This window comes from Epinephelus fuscoguttatus, linkage group LG23, assembly GCF_011397635.1.
Source record: "Epinephelus fuscoguttatus linkage group LG23, E.fuscoguttatus.final_Chr_v1".
In the NCBI taxonomy this organism is placed as follows: domain Eukaryota; kingdom Metazoa; phylum Chordata; class Actinopteri; order Perciformes; family Serranidae; genus Epinephelus; species Epinephelus fuscoguttatus.
Window position 1 is genome coordinate 7316678 of NC_064774.1, and position 18127 is coordinate 7334804.

An 18127-nucleotide genomic window follows, 5' to 3' on the forward strand; every position below is an offset into this window, starting at 1 on the left:
CTTCCGGCAATCGCCGAATTCCAGGATTTGACAACTTATGGTATTTGATGACTTCCAGTATTCGATTACTTCTGGTAATCGACGAATTTCAGTATTTGACGACTTCCGATATTTGATGACCTCCAGTATTCAACGACTTCCGATAAGCGACGAATTTCGGTATTTGATGACTTCCGGTATTCGACGACTTCCGGTATTCGACGACTTCCAGTATTCGATGACTTCCGGCAATTGCCGAATTCTGGCATTTGACAACTTATGGTATTTGATGACTCCCGCTATTTGACAACTTCCGGTATCCGGCTACTTACGGTATTCGACGATTTCCAGGTGGTGAAACATGGCAATCTCTGTAGATGAGAACCTGCTCCCTCTGTAGATACAAAAAGCTCTAAGATAGCGGAAACATGATGATTCCTATTGTCACGTGATTATACACTAAAGAAAACAGACTTATTATATTATATTTTTAAAAAAATGCCGATAGTATATTTTAGCCCCCTAAATCCTTCACACTAGACCTTTAAGTGCAATATCATAGACATAGTCATGAACTATTTGTTTTTAGTACAATCTTATATTTTTACATTTGTGCTTTTTTCATTTTGAATTGCTGCACAGCACTTTCCCTCCTGATATACATTTTCATCTATAGTCTTATCTATAAGCGTATTTCCTCAAAATGTTGAACTGTTCCTTTAATTTAAAAGTCAATTTATGTGTTTTGTTTCCTGTTGTGTTTTGTTTTTCAACTTGTATTTTCAAAGAGTGAATTTGTCATTTTGAAATGAAGCTCTTCAGATGTTCTGCCGGATCACAGATGTGTCGCTTTACAAGAAAAACTCCTCCTTCAGGGCATTTTCAGACATCTCTCCCCAACCAGCACATCACTGCTAGCGGTATAAGTAGTGTTTGCCTGTGTGTGTGTGTGTGTGTGTGTGTGTGTTATGTAAAGCTGCTATTGGATTAGCATGAAAGAGTGTGGTTCCTGTGCTGCGGGGCACACTGAGATTAAGTTTAAGACTTTGTCCTCTGCAGTTTTCACATCACTGACCTGGCCTGTTGGAAACAGAAGGGGGACAGACCGTGGTAATCAATTTGAGACGGGCTGGGAATTTATCTTGGTGGTGCAGTGGTGCTTTTCTAGTGTTCAAGGGGAAAATGAAGTGCATGAAGAGAGTGAGAGAGAGAAGACAGAATCTGAATGGACGGAGACACATGCAGATAGAAATAGACACAGGGAGGACCAGGGGTTTGATGTCACAAGTACTCATCAGTTATGCCTCTGAATTACATCACAGCAACCATCCTTGTTTGGGAGTTGGTGTCAGTTTAGACACGATTAATCTACAAATAAATACTACTTTTCTTTATATACATTAAAACCAGACCAGACAGAAGACAAAATAATATATAAATAGATACACCCACTGGCCACTTTATTAGGAACACCTTGCTAGTACCAGGTTGGACGCCGTTTTTAATTCTTGGTGTCACAGACTCAACAAGGTGCTGGAAACATTCCTCAGAGACTCTAGTCCATATTGACATGATGACATCACACAGTTGCTGCAGATTTGTTGGCTGCACATCCATGATGAGAATCTCCCGTTCCACTACATCCCAAAGGTGCTCTATTGGACTGAGATCTGGTGACTGTGGAGGCCATTGGAGTACAGTGAACTCATTGTACACATCATCTCATGTTTGAGATGATGTGAGCTTTGTGACATGGTGCGTTTTCCTGCTGGAAGTAGCCATGTGGAAAGACGTCACCTCCAAGATGTAGAATGTGTATTATAGAAGAGAAAGGCACATTTCAGGACCGCTGACTTGTGTCATCAGAACAGACATGTCCTGTGATTTTCAGCCTCCTTTCATATTTAAAAGGGGGGACAATACCTGACAGTGATATTCTCAGCTGTCAGGATGTGCCTGTTGTAAAGAGTAAATATAATCATAGAAGGCTGAAAATCACAGGACATGTCTGTTCTGATGACACAAGTCAGCAGTGTGAAGCTCAAGCATGTGGGGGCCTCCTTTCATATTTAATAGAGGGGGGGACTGTATCTAAAAGTACAGCTGTTAAGTTGCCCCCCACCACAGACCTTGAAAAGCCCAGGGAAAACCCTGTGGTGTTTAAACCATGCTCAGTTGGTACTAAGGGGCCCAAAGTGTGCCAAGAAAATCTCTCCCACACCATTACATCACCAGCAGCAGCAGCCTGAACCGTTGATACAAGGCAGGATGGATCCATGACACCAAATTCTGACCCTACCATCTGAATGTGGCAGCAAAAAGTCATCCTTTAATGTTGGTATGATACACACAGGCTGCCACAATGGTTTCATGGCGGCCAGCAGCATCAGGGGAAAACACAGCGGGACAAGAACGAAAGCTAAGGTTGCAAAAGTCCGAGTAGGGCAGGCAGGAGTGGTGGTGGATGGGTCCAACAAACACCAACTTTCACCGAGGATAGCGATGTTCATTTGTGGTGTTGAGACACTGTATGTAAACGTTAAAGGGAAATTTCGGTTTATTTCAACCTGTCTCCTATCGTCCTAAATTTGTTTCAAATGACTAGTGACATAGAAATAATAGTTAGCATGTTAGCCGTTAGCCTAGATACAGCCGGGGCGCATAGTAGCATCAGACCTGTTAAAACTTAAGTGAACGGGCAACCTTCAAGTGCAAAGTTAGTCCACTAAACAAGCTTTTTCTCCACAAAGACCGCCTCATATCGTTAGGATAAATGTCAGAGAACATATAGAAAACGACATGTAAACGTGTTGTCTTACCTTACCGGTGTGCTGCCATATTTGTTTACCATTTAGCTCTGCTTTCCAAAGCGCCGCCGAAATATCACGAGAACAAGCAGCGATCTCATACCGTGCCTGAAATCTCACGAGAACAAGCAGCAACAGCTGGAAGGCAGAACCGGACAGTAGCCTGAAAAGTTCATTCATTTATTTTATGAAAGATTTATAGAATAATGGCTGACTTGTTGCCAGACTTCGACGTGGTGGATGAGGAATTTGATTTTGCAGAGTTTGATGGCGCCCTTATTTATTTGAGCCAGAATACACTGACGAAGAGCTTCGTGAACTTGAAGAAGACGGAGGAGAGAGAGAGGCACAACAGGTAGAGGACGAGAGAGGAGGAATGGCTGCTGCAAGGCTGCGTAGCTCTGGAGATTGGTGGTGTACCTGTGAATGCTGTGCCCCAGTGCCCACAGAAGAGGAATGCCTCTGTTGCAAGGAATGGGACCGGCCGCAGCCTTATTTTCAAGGTCTGGATGTGACCGAGGACGAGACACCTCCACCCGGAGTAGTATCCAGCTGGGCTTTATCTAGGGCTGGCGAGATATATTTCGGCGGCGCTTTGGAAAGCAGAGCTAAATGGTAAACAAACATGGCAGCACACCGGTAAGGTAAGACAACACGTTTACATGTCGTTTTCTATATGTTCTCTGACATTTATCCTAACGATATGAGGCGGTCTTTGTGGAAAAAAAGCTTGTTTAGTGGACTAACTTTGCACTTGAAGGATGCCCGTTCACTTACGTTTTAACAGGTCTGACGCTACTATGCACCCCGGCTGTATCTAGGCTAACGGCTAACATGCTAACTATTATTTTTATGTCACTGGTCACTTGAAACAAATTTAGGACGATAGGAGACAGGTTGAAATAAACCAAAATTTCCCTTTAAATTTCCTCGCACTCGGGGTACTTTTCACGTCACATCTGGACGTGGAAAGTCCATGACCAAACGTCGATGTGTGACGAGGTCGTAGTGAGAATCTGTTGTGTGAACATGTTCACAATGTGGCTTTACTGTAACATATTCATTACATAATTTTCTCCCTCAGACCATTTTATGAGCGCTCCTGCTCCATCTGGGAGCATTTTTAAAACATGTTTCTGCACATTTATTCAAGTTTTCTCTTCTGTGTGTCGCCCATCTGTGCACCAGCTCTAATATAGCTATAGCAGCAGATATTGGTTCATCGTCCGGGTCAGTTCCTGGATACACACCTTACACTTCTCTAAATACTCTGGCTGCTGCTGGCCGATGATGAAACACACCTCACCGCTGCAGCTCTCACTCATGTCTTATGTAATTTAAGCTGGTCACTTTAATAATCTATTTATGTGGCACCCAGGATGTCTCACTTTGACAACGTAACCTAAAAAAAAAAGCAGTATTACGTCTGAGATCTGATCCCACAGGGGGGGGTTTGTTCTCTGTCCCGGTCTGATCTGGCTCTCTGATTGGTCGCTGAGCTGTTTTGACCGGAGCTGTTACGTCAACGCATAGTGTTTTTGTCCGAGCGATAAACTGTGACGAGGATGTTCGCCGACTGATGGTGCAACCGAGGCTGAAGCAGGAAAAAGAAGGAGAGGAAGGAGCAGGCTGCTGTAGTTTAGTGGAGCCCAGAGATCAACTCGCTCATTAGCATACTGCTGCCATAGCAACAGGAAACCAAACTGGAGCTGAGAGACGGATGGAGAGAGACAGGGAGGAAGGGAAGAGGAAGATTAGGAAAAGAAAGTGAGGAGGTGAAGAGAAGAAATGCAAGGAAACAGGAGAGAAAGAGGAGGAGAGAGAGGATGCAAAAGGAAGAAACGAGGAAGATGAGGAGGTGAAGGAAATTAAAATGGTTCAGAGGAGAGGAGGGGAGGGGAGAAGAAGGGGATGAGACAAAAATAGGGTGATGTAGAGGACAAAAAAGAGGAGGACGAAGATGGGAAGACAAGAGGAAGGAGAAAGGGAAAGAGGAGATGTAAATGGGGATGAGGGGGAGAAAGGAGTACAGAAGAGGAAGTGAGGAGGTGAAGAAGACAGATGGAAAAGAAGGAATGCAAGAGGAGAGAGCAAATGCAAAAGGAGGAGGTGGAAATGAAAAAGGAGACCAGAGGGAAGAGGAGGAAGAAGAAGAGTAAAGGCTAAACAGAAATTAGAGGTGCAGGAAATTAAATTGTTCAGAGGAGAGGAGGAAAAGAGAGAAGGAGTGAAGGAGACAAAAATAGGATGATGTAAGACAACAACAAAAATGGGAGGAGAGTGAAAATGGCAAGTGAAAAGAAAGGAGGGAGGAGAAGGAGAAAAATAGGGAGAGGAGGAGAACTGAGAATGAAGATGGTTATTACAGGAAAGACAGAGGAGGAGATGAGGAGAAAAGAGAGCAGAAGAGGAAGTGAGGAGGTGAAGACAACGGATAGAGGAGAAGAAATGTGCGACAAACAGGAGAGATTAAAAGGAGAGAAGAAAGAGGAGGAGGCTAAAAACAAAGTCAGGGAAATGAAGTGGTTCAGAGGAGAGGAGGAAAGAGGAGAAGAAGGGGATGAGAGGAAGGAGTGGGAAGGAGAAAGGGCAAAAGGAAAACAGGATGAGGAGAATATGTGACAGGAGAGAAAGAAAAGAGGATGAGGAGGACAACGAGAACAGAAGAGGAAGGTAGGAGGAGAAGAAGATGGATGGAGGAGAAGAAATGCAAGAAAACAGGAGAGATTAAAAGGAGGCAGAGAGGAAGGATGGATGATGTAGGAGACAAAAAGAGGAAGAGGAGATGAGAGGAAAGAGTGGGAGGGAGAAAGGGCAAAAAAAGAGGAGGTGCAGTGAGAATGAAAAGGGTATGAGGAGGAGAAAACGGACAAGAGAGAAAAAAGTAGAGTGATGGAAAACAAAAAGAGGAAGAAGACGCTTGGCGGTTGCACAGTGAGGAAGAGGAGGAGGAAGGAGGAGCAGCCACCTTGGTTTGACTTCCAACACGTTATCTGTCTCCTCCTCTTTTCTCCTTCTTTCTGCTTCTATCATTTCATCTATATAATTAAATCCTCTCGTTATCCAATATCCTCCCCCTCTGTCTGTCTGTCACACACACACACACACACACACACACACACACACACACACATACATGAACACACACAATAACACATGTATACACACATTTACATGCAACACATAACCAGATAAGAGGGTGAACAACTTGCTCGGCAGCTGACGGAGTACATGACAGATTTATCTGTGTGTGTGTGTGTGTGTGTGTGTGTATTGTGTGTATTAAGGTCATATCCGCTGTTGCTCCGTCAGGTTGTTGGTTATCGCAGGTGTGAGGCGACATTGGGATGATTAAAGTGAGAGTATAAAACCCTCCCGTGCTGAAGAGATAAACACACTGCCTCTCATTTATTAGGTCGCACAAATAACACACACACACACACACACACATGTCACACATGCAGCGTGCAGTAAACCTGCAGTGTCACCGCTATTATCACACAGTGTGTCTGCACCGTTGGTCCGCTGACTGGCTGTGGTGAGTCTTACATCTCTGTGTGTTACATCCATACAGGACGACTGTCAGGCTGAGTGAAGGTGGTCAGAGATGAGAGCGTCACGTGTCGCACCTCTTTGCAGGAGATCGAAGTTCTTTTTCAGTTGCAGACCTTATGCCATTAAGCAATTTGAGACAATATAAAATATATTTAAAAGCTATAACAGCAGTGAGAGTGAAATAAAAACTGCAATAAGAGTTAGTTAAACAGACAAAACAAGAGTAAAAATGAAAATGAAGTAATATCACGCTCGAGATCATGCTGTATATCAGCAGAGATGATCTTCAGCACAGTTTGATGGCGAGCGCTTCTGTTTTGACCAAAGTTGTCAAATATCTGCTGATTTGTCCATGATTTCCGCACCAGACTCTGACAAAAGACAAGCATCTTTTCGTGGTGGTATGATAAGCTGTCGGCCGACGTCAGTTAGTAACGCCACAGCCACAACAATAAGGCACTATTGGTGTTGTGTCGTTCGCGAACAAATCGTTCAAAAGAACTAATCTGCTGAGTGAACGTATTGAACTGAATCACTTCCGGAACCAATTCGTTCATTTCTCAGTTCAGTTGAGCTCAGCAGCGAGCGTGCAGGCCGGGAGTGGAACTGGCGAACTTCGGTTCGTGCGAACGATGAATTACTCGCGAGTCACGAGGCAGCCAGGGTGCAGGGAGGGACTGCCTACCACATGACGAATCACTCAGTGAACAAATCACTCGGTGAACAAATCACTCGGTGAACAAATCACTCAGTGAACAAATCACTCAGTGAACAAATCACTCGGTGACATAACCCCGATCCCTGAGTGATTCAAATCATTTCCTCTCAGCGATACACTTTCATAGGGACTGTTTTCTCCAAGCTAACGGCTGATGTAGCCAGGAGTCAAGTACACAGTCAGGGCTCCTCCCGCCATGCACTGAACGATTTGGTGAACGATTTGGTGAACGAATCTTTTGAACGAATCTCTTTAATGAACGGATTCTAGCAATTCAGTAACATCCAAAGAACTGCTTTGCCCATCACTAAGCAGTATCACACTCGAGGTCAGGCTGTCGTACTGTATATCAGCACGGCTGTGATTCGGTCAGATATGATCACAGCCGTGCTGATATACAGAATGCCTCCTGTCCAATCCAATTGCTCGGTTAGAACTAAGGGAGTGATCACACCGAGATGAAACGCCAGAAAGTGACTCCAGCAAAACCATTGTTTTCCTATGATGCGACATGTCTGACCGGCGTTCAAGCGTCTTTTTAGACGGCCGTTTTTCTGGCGTATTTTTAGACTCGCATTTTTATAGCGCTTCTTTTTAGACGCGTGTGAAGCATCCGCATCTCTAGCGTCTCATTTCTGTGTGTCACCCCCTAACTGTTAATAATAATAATAATAATAAAAATGATAATAATTTAAAGACCTGGAAAGTCCATATAGGGTGGATGGGTTCAACAACATCGGACTTTCACCCAGGTGCCCGATGCCCGAAGTCATCACCCGAGCGCAGGTACTTGCCGACTTAAGAGTGACACCAGGTTGTAAAATCATGTTTATTTCTCACACTGAGTTGAATTGTGGGTAATGTAGGCAGCAGGTTTTGACAAGGAAGAAGAACATGTTGAATACTGTTGAAAAAAGATCAATATTTGTGGTTCTTCTGCGTCTGTATTTTTATCCTTTGAACACTGACAGTGTCATAAAAGCGGTAAATTTTTATCCATAAATTGTTTGCCATAACTCTGATCTTTCCCTAACCTTAATCATACCACAGTGGCCAATATCTTGTATATGACATGTTTGCATTGGCCTTAAAACCATGGCTCGCCACGGGATCAGCACCACTTGTGACATGTAGTATCACCACGCGGTGCCGATAGAAGCCGTGACAGCAGAGCTATCAGTCATGGACTGTCCAAACAAAATGTGCCAGGATCAATTATTTATGAAACAAGCTCACACTTGTGCGAAAACAAGGAAGTGTGGAAAAATCTGCAGCCGCCACCAAATGTTCATCTCTCGGAGACGGCAGCCGAGCAGCGAGTGATTGACGGCTGCGGGTGCCGACCTGAGTGTTTCTGGCAGTTTGCCTCGTTTTTTAGCTTTTAGCTAAATGTTCAGTCGTGTGTCCTTGTGTGAAGGTGGATGTGCTGAACTGAGCTGGATGTTTGCTTCGCTCATTTATTAAACAGGCTGTTTGTTTAATAGGAAAACACACTTTTTTATATACTCTCACACACACACACACACACACACACACACACACACACACACTCAGAGTGACAGATAACCTGCTGTCTCCTAAGTCTTTTTAGAGTATGAGACTCTACAATCCAAGTGCAGACTAATCACTCAGAAATAATGAGAAAAGACAGAAGAAAGGACGGTGAAGGAAGAGGAAAGACAGAAAGGCTTGGCGAGAGAGCTGAAGAGATGAAATGGTACAGAGCTGTGGAGAGAGAAGAAAGGAGGGATGGAAGAAAGACATGGAAGCACACAATGGAAAGAGGAAAAGGAGATAAAAAGAAAGGAGTCAGCTGCTTGGTGGTGACTCAGAGGGCAGCTGAAGGGCTGACGGGGACAAACAGCCTGTGGTGTAATGCCAGCTGTATTAGAGGATGAGCTGTAATGAGATGTAAATGGAAGCGACCTGAACAACAGAGCAGCTACACTTGTGTCAGGGCAGGAAGTAACCTTTGGTTTATCGTCGCAGCTCACAGAGGGCGATAACGCTCGGAGAGATTTACCTGTTTGAGGCTCATTGTGGAGTGTTAAAGGAATGATAGATGTCTTCGAAGATTTGATCAGAGATGAATGAAGAGCTGCTCAGATGTTTATGTTGTTTACATGATTTTATGCACGTGTGGTTAGGTAGAGGCACAATGACCACTTGGTTATGGCTCGGGAAAGAGCATGTTTGGGCTTGAAATACTGGAATTTGGTGGCACAATCTCTGCTGGAAATGCAAAAAACAAATGCATTTTGGGCAGGAAATGCAGCAATAGGCCCGTTTCCACTGAAGAAGTTCCTGGTACTATTTGGGAGGCACGAACTTTACAGGAACGTCCCCTCTCACCGTGTCTCCACTGAGAGAGCGGAGTAGGAGCAAGGTTCCTGTAAAGTTACCGGGCTCTGGATGTGACGTAATCCTTGCGCGACCATTTTGACCGGGGCGACGCGGGAAAGATTTTGCTGCTTTCTGTTGACATCACATCCCTCCTTGAATATATCCAATCAGCACCAAGTAAACCCCAAGCCACAGCTAGGAGTTTTTCGGGGCGTTCTGAGTACCTACTCCGAGGCAGGGACTTGTTTAGCCCCTGTAAAAGTTCCAGAACTCTGTCCTTCGGGGACGCACCAACGGCCCTGGCCCCGTAAAATTACCCCTAAGTTCCTGCAGTGGAAACGGGCCTAAAGGCTTGATAAAAACAACTCTTTTGTGGCAGCATCCCAGCAGACAATGTAGTGATGTCTAGATAAATACTAAATGCTTTTCAAAGTACTATCCCAGGCAGGAAATGCAGCATTTGGTGGCATTATCGTGGCACAAAACGCAGCAATATCTCGACAAAAAAACGATCGCTCTTCGTGGCACTATCCCCGCAGGAAACACAGTGACGTCTTGGTAAAAAAATGTGAATAAAAGCAGAAAATGTCAACAAATTAAATCTAAAAAATGAATCTACTGAAATAGTGGGAGGCAAAACTATTCCAAAGTTTAGGGGAAAAGAAAAACTAGAAAAGAAAACACAAATTTAGCAAACACATTTAGAATAGTGCAGCCTCGGCACAAGTGTTTTTTAGTGTCGTCTACTTTATAATGTGTAAATAAGCAATTTAAAGAGGTTTGTGCAAAGAATTAGAGGATGCAAAGCAGGATCTGTTCATTTCGTTTGCACGAGCTGTTACAATAGAAAAAAAATTAAGGGAAAAGTGAACATTTCAGTCTGAAGACCATCAACGTGCAGATGGCGTCATCCTGAAGACACAAGCTATCAAACAAACACCAATGAGCCGTCAGGAGAAAGGCAGTACGAAGGAAAAGCTGTGCACAGTTCAGCTCCACTAAAACCAAGAATTAAAATTTCTGTTTTGAAGGTGACACAGTTTCTTATCAGTAGGTTAACACCCCAGAAAATACCTCTGAATGATATATCAGCCACTTAAAACAGCTTTCATCAAAGCAGGAAGTACTGTAAACTCACTGATTTTCAAAGTCACGCTGTGGTTTCAGGTGTTTTTGCTCATTTGTCCTTCATTAAAAACAACATTACGCTTAAGTTGTGTTTCCTAACCGTGCATCTCCTGCTCTTTCTCTCTGTCTCTGCAGTTTGTGGCTCAGCCCAACTGCCAGCAGCTGCTGGCAACACTGTGGTACGACGGCTTCCCGGGCTGGAGGAGACGACACTGGGCCGTCAAACTGGTCACCTGCTTCATCATCGGACTCCTGTTTCCTGTTTTCTCACTGGTAAGGAGGGAGGGAATAAGTGGGAGTGTGAGGAAGGAAAGGGGGAAGGGATGAAGAAGGAGAAAGTATGGAAAATGACTTTAGGAAGACGCACAGGAGAGCGGAGGTGTGTGAGGAAGGGAGGCAGGATGAAAGAGAGGAAAGGAGGGAGCGAGAGAAGAGCTGAGGGGGGAATGAATGAGAAAAATAGAAAGCAACTAAGGAGTGGAAAATAGGAAACAAATAAAGGAAGCATCAGTGTAGGGGAGGGAGGAAGAAGAGAAAAAGAAGAAACAAGGGTCAGATGGGGTAAAGAAAAATTGGTAAAGCCAAAGAAAAGATGTAAAGGAAGAGAGAATGAGCAGAAGAATAAAGGATAAAAGAAAGCAGGGGAGTACGGACAGACAGAAGAAGAGTGAGTAAAGAAACATGAAATGAAAAGACAGAAATGAGGGATGGAGGGAAGAAGGGGAAACAAGCTCCTGCAACTAAACTACTGTTTCTTCCTCAAAGTAAATTTGTTGCCAGGCAGCAATTTAAGCAAAACCCTTCGTTTATTGGCCGGAGGAGCTGTTGCTAGGAGACAGCAGCATGACAACAATGCTCGACCTAAAAACAAACAGTGAACAGAGGGACTGTTGTTATTGTCTTCAAGACGCCAATGAGGATGTTTGAAAGAGGAAATAGAAATTAGTAGACTGCTCATTAGGAGAACACTGTGTGAGTTAACACAGGTCATTTTAACCTGGGTATTTGAGCAATAAACAAAATGTTGTTATTGTATGTTTCTGCGTACCACGGGTTTGTTACATTTATATGTTTCATTTGTAGCAGACATGTTGAAACTGTGTGTTTCCGTACATTTCGATTGTATGTTGTGACCATGTGGTTAAGCACAAAAACAATTTGACTGGAGTTAGGAAAAGATTGTGTTTTGGCTTAGAATATTCAGTTTGGTTGCTACAAACACGGCTGGAAATGTACCAACACGTCATTAAAAATACCCGGTCTAGACGCAACAGATACAGCTGGAAATGTCCCAACATGTTGTTAAAAAACACCCGGTCTAGTTACAAATAACAAGTCTTGTTAAAAACTACCTGGTCTAGACTTTTTTTTTTTTTTCCAAAGGTAAGGCTGGTAATGTCCCAATGTGTCATCAAAAATTGCCCCAGTTTTGGTGTTTCATCACGGTTCGAAATGTCTCCAACTGTCGTTAAAAAATACGTGGTTTTGTTGCAGCAAACACTGCTGGAAATGTCCCTACCTCTGGTCAAAATGTGCCTGATTGTCACAACAAACACGGCTTGGAATGTCCCAACGTGTCATCATAAAATGCCCAGTTTTGTCACACCAGAAATGTCTGGAAATGTCCTGGTGTTTCATTAAAAATACCTGGTTTATCGTAACAGACACAGCAAGAAATGTCCCTACATGTTGTTAAAAAAATACCTAGTCTAGTTGCAACAAACATGGCCGGAAATGTCCTGACATGTTGTTAAAAAATACTTGGTTTGTTGCAACAAACACGGCTGTGAATGTCCCAACGTTACATCAAAACCGGTTTTGTCGCATCAGAAAGGTCTGAAAATTTCCATGATAGATACCAGATTTTGGTGCTACAGACATAGCTGGAAATGTCCCCACGGGTTTGTTGCGACAAACAAGCCTGCAAGTGTCGTGACCTGTCACTAAAAGTACCTGGTTTTATCATAGCAGACACAGCTGGAAATGTCTCAACATGTTGTTAAAGAATACGCAGTTTCAAGGCTGGAAATGTCCCGACATGTCATCAAAAACTGCCCAGTTTTGTCACACTCGAAATGTCTGAAAATGTCCTGATGTCTCATTAAAAAATACATGGCTGGAAATATCCCAACCTGTCATTAAAAAATACCTGGTTTGTTACAACAAACACAGCTGGAAATGTCCCAACGTGTTGGTAAAAACTACCCAGTCTTGTCGCAGCAAACATGGCTAGAAATGTCCCGACATGTTGTTAGACATACTCGGTTTGTTGCAGCAAACAAGGCTGAGGTTGTCTAAACATGTCATAAAAAATGGCAGGTTTTGTCACACCAGAAATATCTAGGTACATCCTGATGTCTCAAAAAAAAAAACCTGGTTTTGGTGTTAGAGACACAGCTGGAAATGTCCCAACCTCTTATTAAAAAATACTCCGTTTGTTGCAACAAACAAGGCTGGAAATGTCCCAATGTGTCACCAAAAACTTCCCGGTTTTGTTGCACCAGAAATGTTGGAAAATGTCCTGATGTTTCATTGAAAAATACCAGATTTTTGTGCTACAGGCATGGCTGATCATGTCCCCACTTGTCAAGTTTGTCGCAACAAACAAGCCTGGAAGTGTCATGATATGTCACGATAAGTACCAGTACCATGTCCTGACATGTCATTTAAAAAAATACCTGGTCTAGTTGCAACAAACACAACTGGGAATATCCCAACGTGTCTTCAAAAACTGCCCGGTTTTGTCGCACCAGAAATTTCGGAAAATGTCCTGATGTTTCCTTGGTAAATACCAGATTTTGGTGCTACAGACACGGCTGGAAATGTCCCGATATGTTGTTAAAAAAATACCTGGTTTTCTCGTAACAGACACAGCTGGAAGTGTCCTGACATGTTGTTAAAATTACTTGGTTCTGTTGGAACAAACATGGCTGGAAATGTCCCAACCCGTCGTTAAAAAATAACTTCTTCTGTTGGTCTCAAGCAGTGGTCTGTTGCCATCTTCTGCTGCATCACTGATGTGTTGCAGTTGCTGAATGTGGGACTCATTTCAACTACTTTATATACAACTGGGTAACTTAGTGCACAATACTGGATCATAATTTATTAGTTGATTATATAATAGATTAGAATTATATTATATGATTATAGAGTATGCATATAAAAGCATTAAATGGAACAAAATACAAGTCCCTCAAAGTTGTACATAAGTGCAGTTGTTGTAATCCATCATTTCTTGCACTGTAAGCAGAAGAAACACATCATTCAATAAAAATCAGAAATGTGTTTAAAAGCTGAATTTCAGCCAGTAAACACGAGAGAACCACCTAGCAGGGGGTCTGTTAAAACTATACCCTTTATTTTAATCCCATTTGAGGCCTGTGTTTCCCTTCTATAGTAACACATTCTTCTGGATCTCCTGGACATGTTTCTTGGCAAATGCAAATTTCAAAGTAAAATCCTTTCATATATCACAGGGTTATTGTGTGGGTTTACAAGTGAGATGCCACCGCAGCACTGGCGCATTGTTTACCTCCTCCTACAACCTGAATTCATCTATTGTATCAAGGTGAACTACATCGAAATGTTTGTTTTTTTCTTCTTGCGATGTATTTTCGGGATACATTTTAAATATCAATGCCTTTAAACACATTTCATAGTAAGTGACAATTTTCTTATCTTCAGCACTGATTACTTACAAAGTTTGCACCAGAAATATTTTCTTTATACACTAATATGAAGTTTAAAGGGATAGTTTGGATCTTTTGTTGATACTTATCATAGTCAGTGTATTACCTGCAGTAGATGTAAGTCAGCACAGAAGCTAAGCAGTGAACTGCTCTGGACGGATTTGTTTAATCACCTACACACTCTTAAGTATGCGCTATATTTAGAGTACTTTTACCACTTTACCTCGCTGTCCGATAGACTTTTTCAATGGGAAACTGAAGCTGTTATATTGCTCTGTCCAAAGCCACCAGACTCCTTTGACAGAAACCTCTCTGAACACTGGAGTTGCTGGTCTACCACTGCGTCAATCAGAGTTTGTTTGCCTTTTTTGGATTCTCCGTTCACCGTTGAGGCATGCAACAAAAACAGAATTTTTCTTAACATATTCAAAGTAACACGGGTGAGTATGCAAGATGCAAATGTCATTTTGCACATGAAATATTCCTTTGAAGTCATCTGGTTTTTTGGAAAGTGTAAACTTTAGTGATTACTCTGAGATCAGAGTTACAGTTTTCCCTCTTTTCCCGCTGTTTTGCCTCTCTTGTGGTGCGTTCAAGGACCTGATACACCAAAATGAAGCAGACTAAATAGAGCACAAGACAAGACAAAGAAATCAGGTGTTCATTAAGTTATGTTTACTCTGACTGTATTGTTAATAAGAGTCAGATAATTCACTTAAAGTGGTTACAGTCAATAATCAGAGAATTCCCTTAATGTGATTAAGTTAATATTGTCTTAATAATGTAAAAACAACTCTCTCCTTCTCTTTCTTTCCGTCTCTCTGTTATTCATTTCCATTTAAAGCCTCGCTGGCATGACTCAGAGTAAGTCGAGGTTGCCAGGAGCGAGTAGATGAGCAGAACAAGCAGTAAACAAGCATCATAACAGCAATAATGCTGGCAATAACAGTAACAGCTTTCCAACAATGCAAGGTGATGGGTGGCTGAGCATCAACACAATCAAACTTATGTACAATCTATCTCGTTCTCTCTGCTTCACGGTTCGAACAGAAGTGAAAAAAGCTGGAGTACACAAGCAGCATTAGGTTCCTTATTAAACCCTCTGTGCTGTTTCTTCTCCTCCTGCCTCTTCAGTTGGTGTCATTTTGTTTTGTACCTCAAAGGGATGTAATTATGGATCATTTAAGGACAAACCTGTTAATCTTTCTCTCGATCTTCATCGCCTTCTTATGATCTTCCCTCGTCTCTCTTCTCCCTAATCTCCTCCTTTCATCCTCTGTCCTCCTTTGCTAACTTCTCCTCCCTCCTTTCTCCTCTCCGTCTCCGTCCCTGTTTCAACTCCTGTGTCTCCCTCTTCAGATCTACCTGTTGGCTCCGAAGAGCTCTCTGGGACGCTTCATCAAGAAGCCTTTCATCAAATTCATCTGTCACACGGCGTCCTACCTGACTTTCCTCTTCCTCCTGCTGCTGGCCTCGCAGCACATCGCCCGCACCAACCTGCACATGCAGGGACCTCCACCCACCATCGTCGAGTGGATGATCCTCCCATGGGTGCTGGGTATGTACAGAAACTAAATGCATTTTCAGTCTCCTGTGAAACTAATGAGATATTTAAAATTACTAGATAAAATCAAATAAAGGTTTTATTAGACTACCGTAAATCAAGATTAAAAAACCCTGCGGAGGCCCAGAGTGGTAAAAGGTAAAAGGTGCAGGCAATGTTGACCAAAACCTAAAGCAGGATTTATACTTCTGCATCGACGCAGAGCCTACTTCTACCCTACGTTGTAACCTGACATGCACCTCCCCTGAAATGTAACTGCACGTCGCAGCGACGCAGACCTCCTGTCTGTTTCTGTAAGTTGAAACCATTTCTCTCAGTGGAAACAAAACTTTTATTTACTTTAATTTCACAGATAAGAAACAATACATTGTGAAGACAATAAAGCCTCCACAAAAATAGCATTTTAAGTCTTGTGTGTGATTTATCCTGGCTTCATATGAGTAGAGGAAAAGTCCGCTAGCCACCAGGCTAATATATACAATGTAAAATGCCATAGGCTTGTGCTAATAACGTTAGCATGTTGTATTTGTTTGGAAGACGTGTTTAGTTGTTTTGTCAGTGAATCTTGTGAGTTGTAATGGAGCCGAATTTTGTAACGTTACCTTTGTTAAATGTTGCTGTTGTCCCTGGCTTCATACGAGTAGAGGAAAAGTCTGCTAGCTGCTAGGCTAATTTATACAATGTAAAATGCCATAGGCTTGTGCTTATAATATTAGCATGTTGTATTTGTTTGGAAAACGTGTTTAGTTGTTTTTTTTGTTGTTTTTTTAAAGATATTTTTGGGGCATTTTTTGCCTTTTAATAGTTAGGATAGTGAATTGTGAAAGGGGGAGAGAGAGAGGGAGTGACATGCAGCAAAGGGTCTCAGGCTGGAGTCGAACCCGGGCCACTGCGGCAACAGCCTTGTACATGGGGCGCCCGCTCTACCACTAAGCCACCAACGCCCCGTGTTTAGTTGTTTTGTCAGTGAACCTTGTGAGTTGTAATGGAGCCAAATTTTGTAACATTACCTTTGTTAAATGTTGCTGTTGTCCCTGGCTTCATATGAGTAGAGGAAAAGTCTGCTAGCCACCAAGCTAATTTATACAATGTAAAATGCGATAGGCTTGTGCTAATAGCTTTAGCATGTTGTATTTGTGGGGAAAATGTGTCCAGATAAAGACAAGTGCTTTGTCTGTGAATGATGCGAGTTATAGTGAAGCTGATTTGTGTACTTGTGTTTGAAATTGTCTCTATGAAGCCATGTTTAATGTGTGTTTAATGTGTGTTTAATGTGTGTTTTCCACCAACAACTAGTGTTTTGGAGATGTAACTGCAGAGGAACAAGTATAAATCTGCCTTAAGTTCATCTCCTATGTAGGAGATAACATCCCAGACCCTAGGAGACAAACAAAACAAAAATCGCCTTGCCTCTCATGGATGTAAACTGTAAATGTAACTTGGGCAACAAAGGCGGTAATTCTAGTTTTGCCTTGTCTCCTTCTGCTTCTATTTCCAAGGCATCCTGGGAACTGTAGGAGCGCTACATTTCTGGATGCTTAAAGTTGTTACTTTGAATCATTGTCAGACACGTTGGTGTGTAACTATCCTCAAAGTGTAACCTGTGATTGCAATCTGGTCTGTTTTCTGCTTCTTTAAATGAGTTGTCTCTTCTCTGAGGAGGTAGAGCTGGTCGCCTGTTAATCACAGGGTTGGCTGTGAATTTTCCGACTGCTGCTGTCCATCACAGATCAGCCGTAGCTGCTGAAAGCATCTGGATGTGATGTCAGACTGCCTCTGTGATTCAGTAACATAGCATTGCTCACACAAAAAGAAAATGAAAATTTTTTTCACTGTTATACAGCAGTGAGTTGCATCTTCAAAGGGGTTTTTGTGATCAGACAGATGTCTTCTGTTTGCCCAGAACACCGAAAGGTTTGCCCCGGGGCAAGAGCAGAGTTTAAACCCACAGACTGTGCTGCTGCGCTCTGCTCTTCTTCCTCACTGGATTTTATTTTTCCCGTTTAGACAGGAGACATCTGTAGAATCTGGGAAATACCTTTGAAGATGCATTACTGACCTGCACAACACTGCAGAACATCATGTTTTTCTCTGCGTGTCGGGAATATTACCCAACATACAGGGTGCTAAGGTCAATATGTATAAACAGATATTAAAAAATTAAAATCTCCCCCACACCATTACACCAGCAGCAGCAGCAGCCTGAAGCGTTGATACAAGGCAGGATGGATCCATGACGTCAAATTCTGACCCTACCATCTGAATGTGGCAGCAGAAATCCAGACTCATCAGACCAGGCAACGTTTTTCCAATCTTCTATTGTATTTTATATTTTTTTTTTATA

General features: G+C 42.6%; 1 protein-coding gene across 1 annotated transcript in view; it reads left to right on the top strand.

Moving 5' to 3' along the window:
- Positions 1 to 18127, top strand: part of trpc5a (transient receptor potential cation channel, subfamily C, member 5a) — a 224937-nt gene that overhangs the window by 157619 nt on the left and 49191 nt on the right. The window contains exons 9-10 of the mRNA XM_049568039.1: positions 10666 to 10803; positions 15579 to 15777. Of these exons, the coding sequence (XP_049423996.1) occupies positions 10666 to 10803; positions 15579 to 15777 (337 nt within the window). The remainder of the gene's footprint in view (positions 1 to 10665; positions 10804 to 15578; positions 15778 to 18127) is intronic.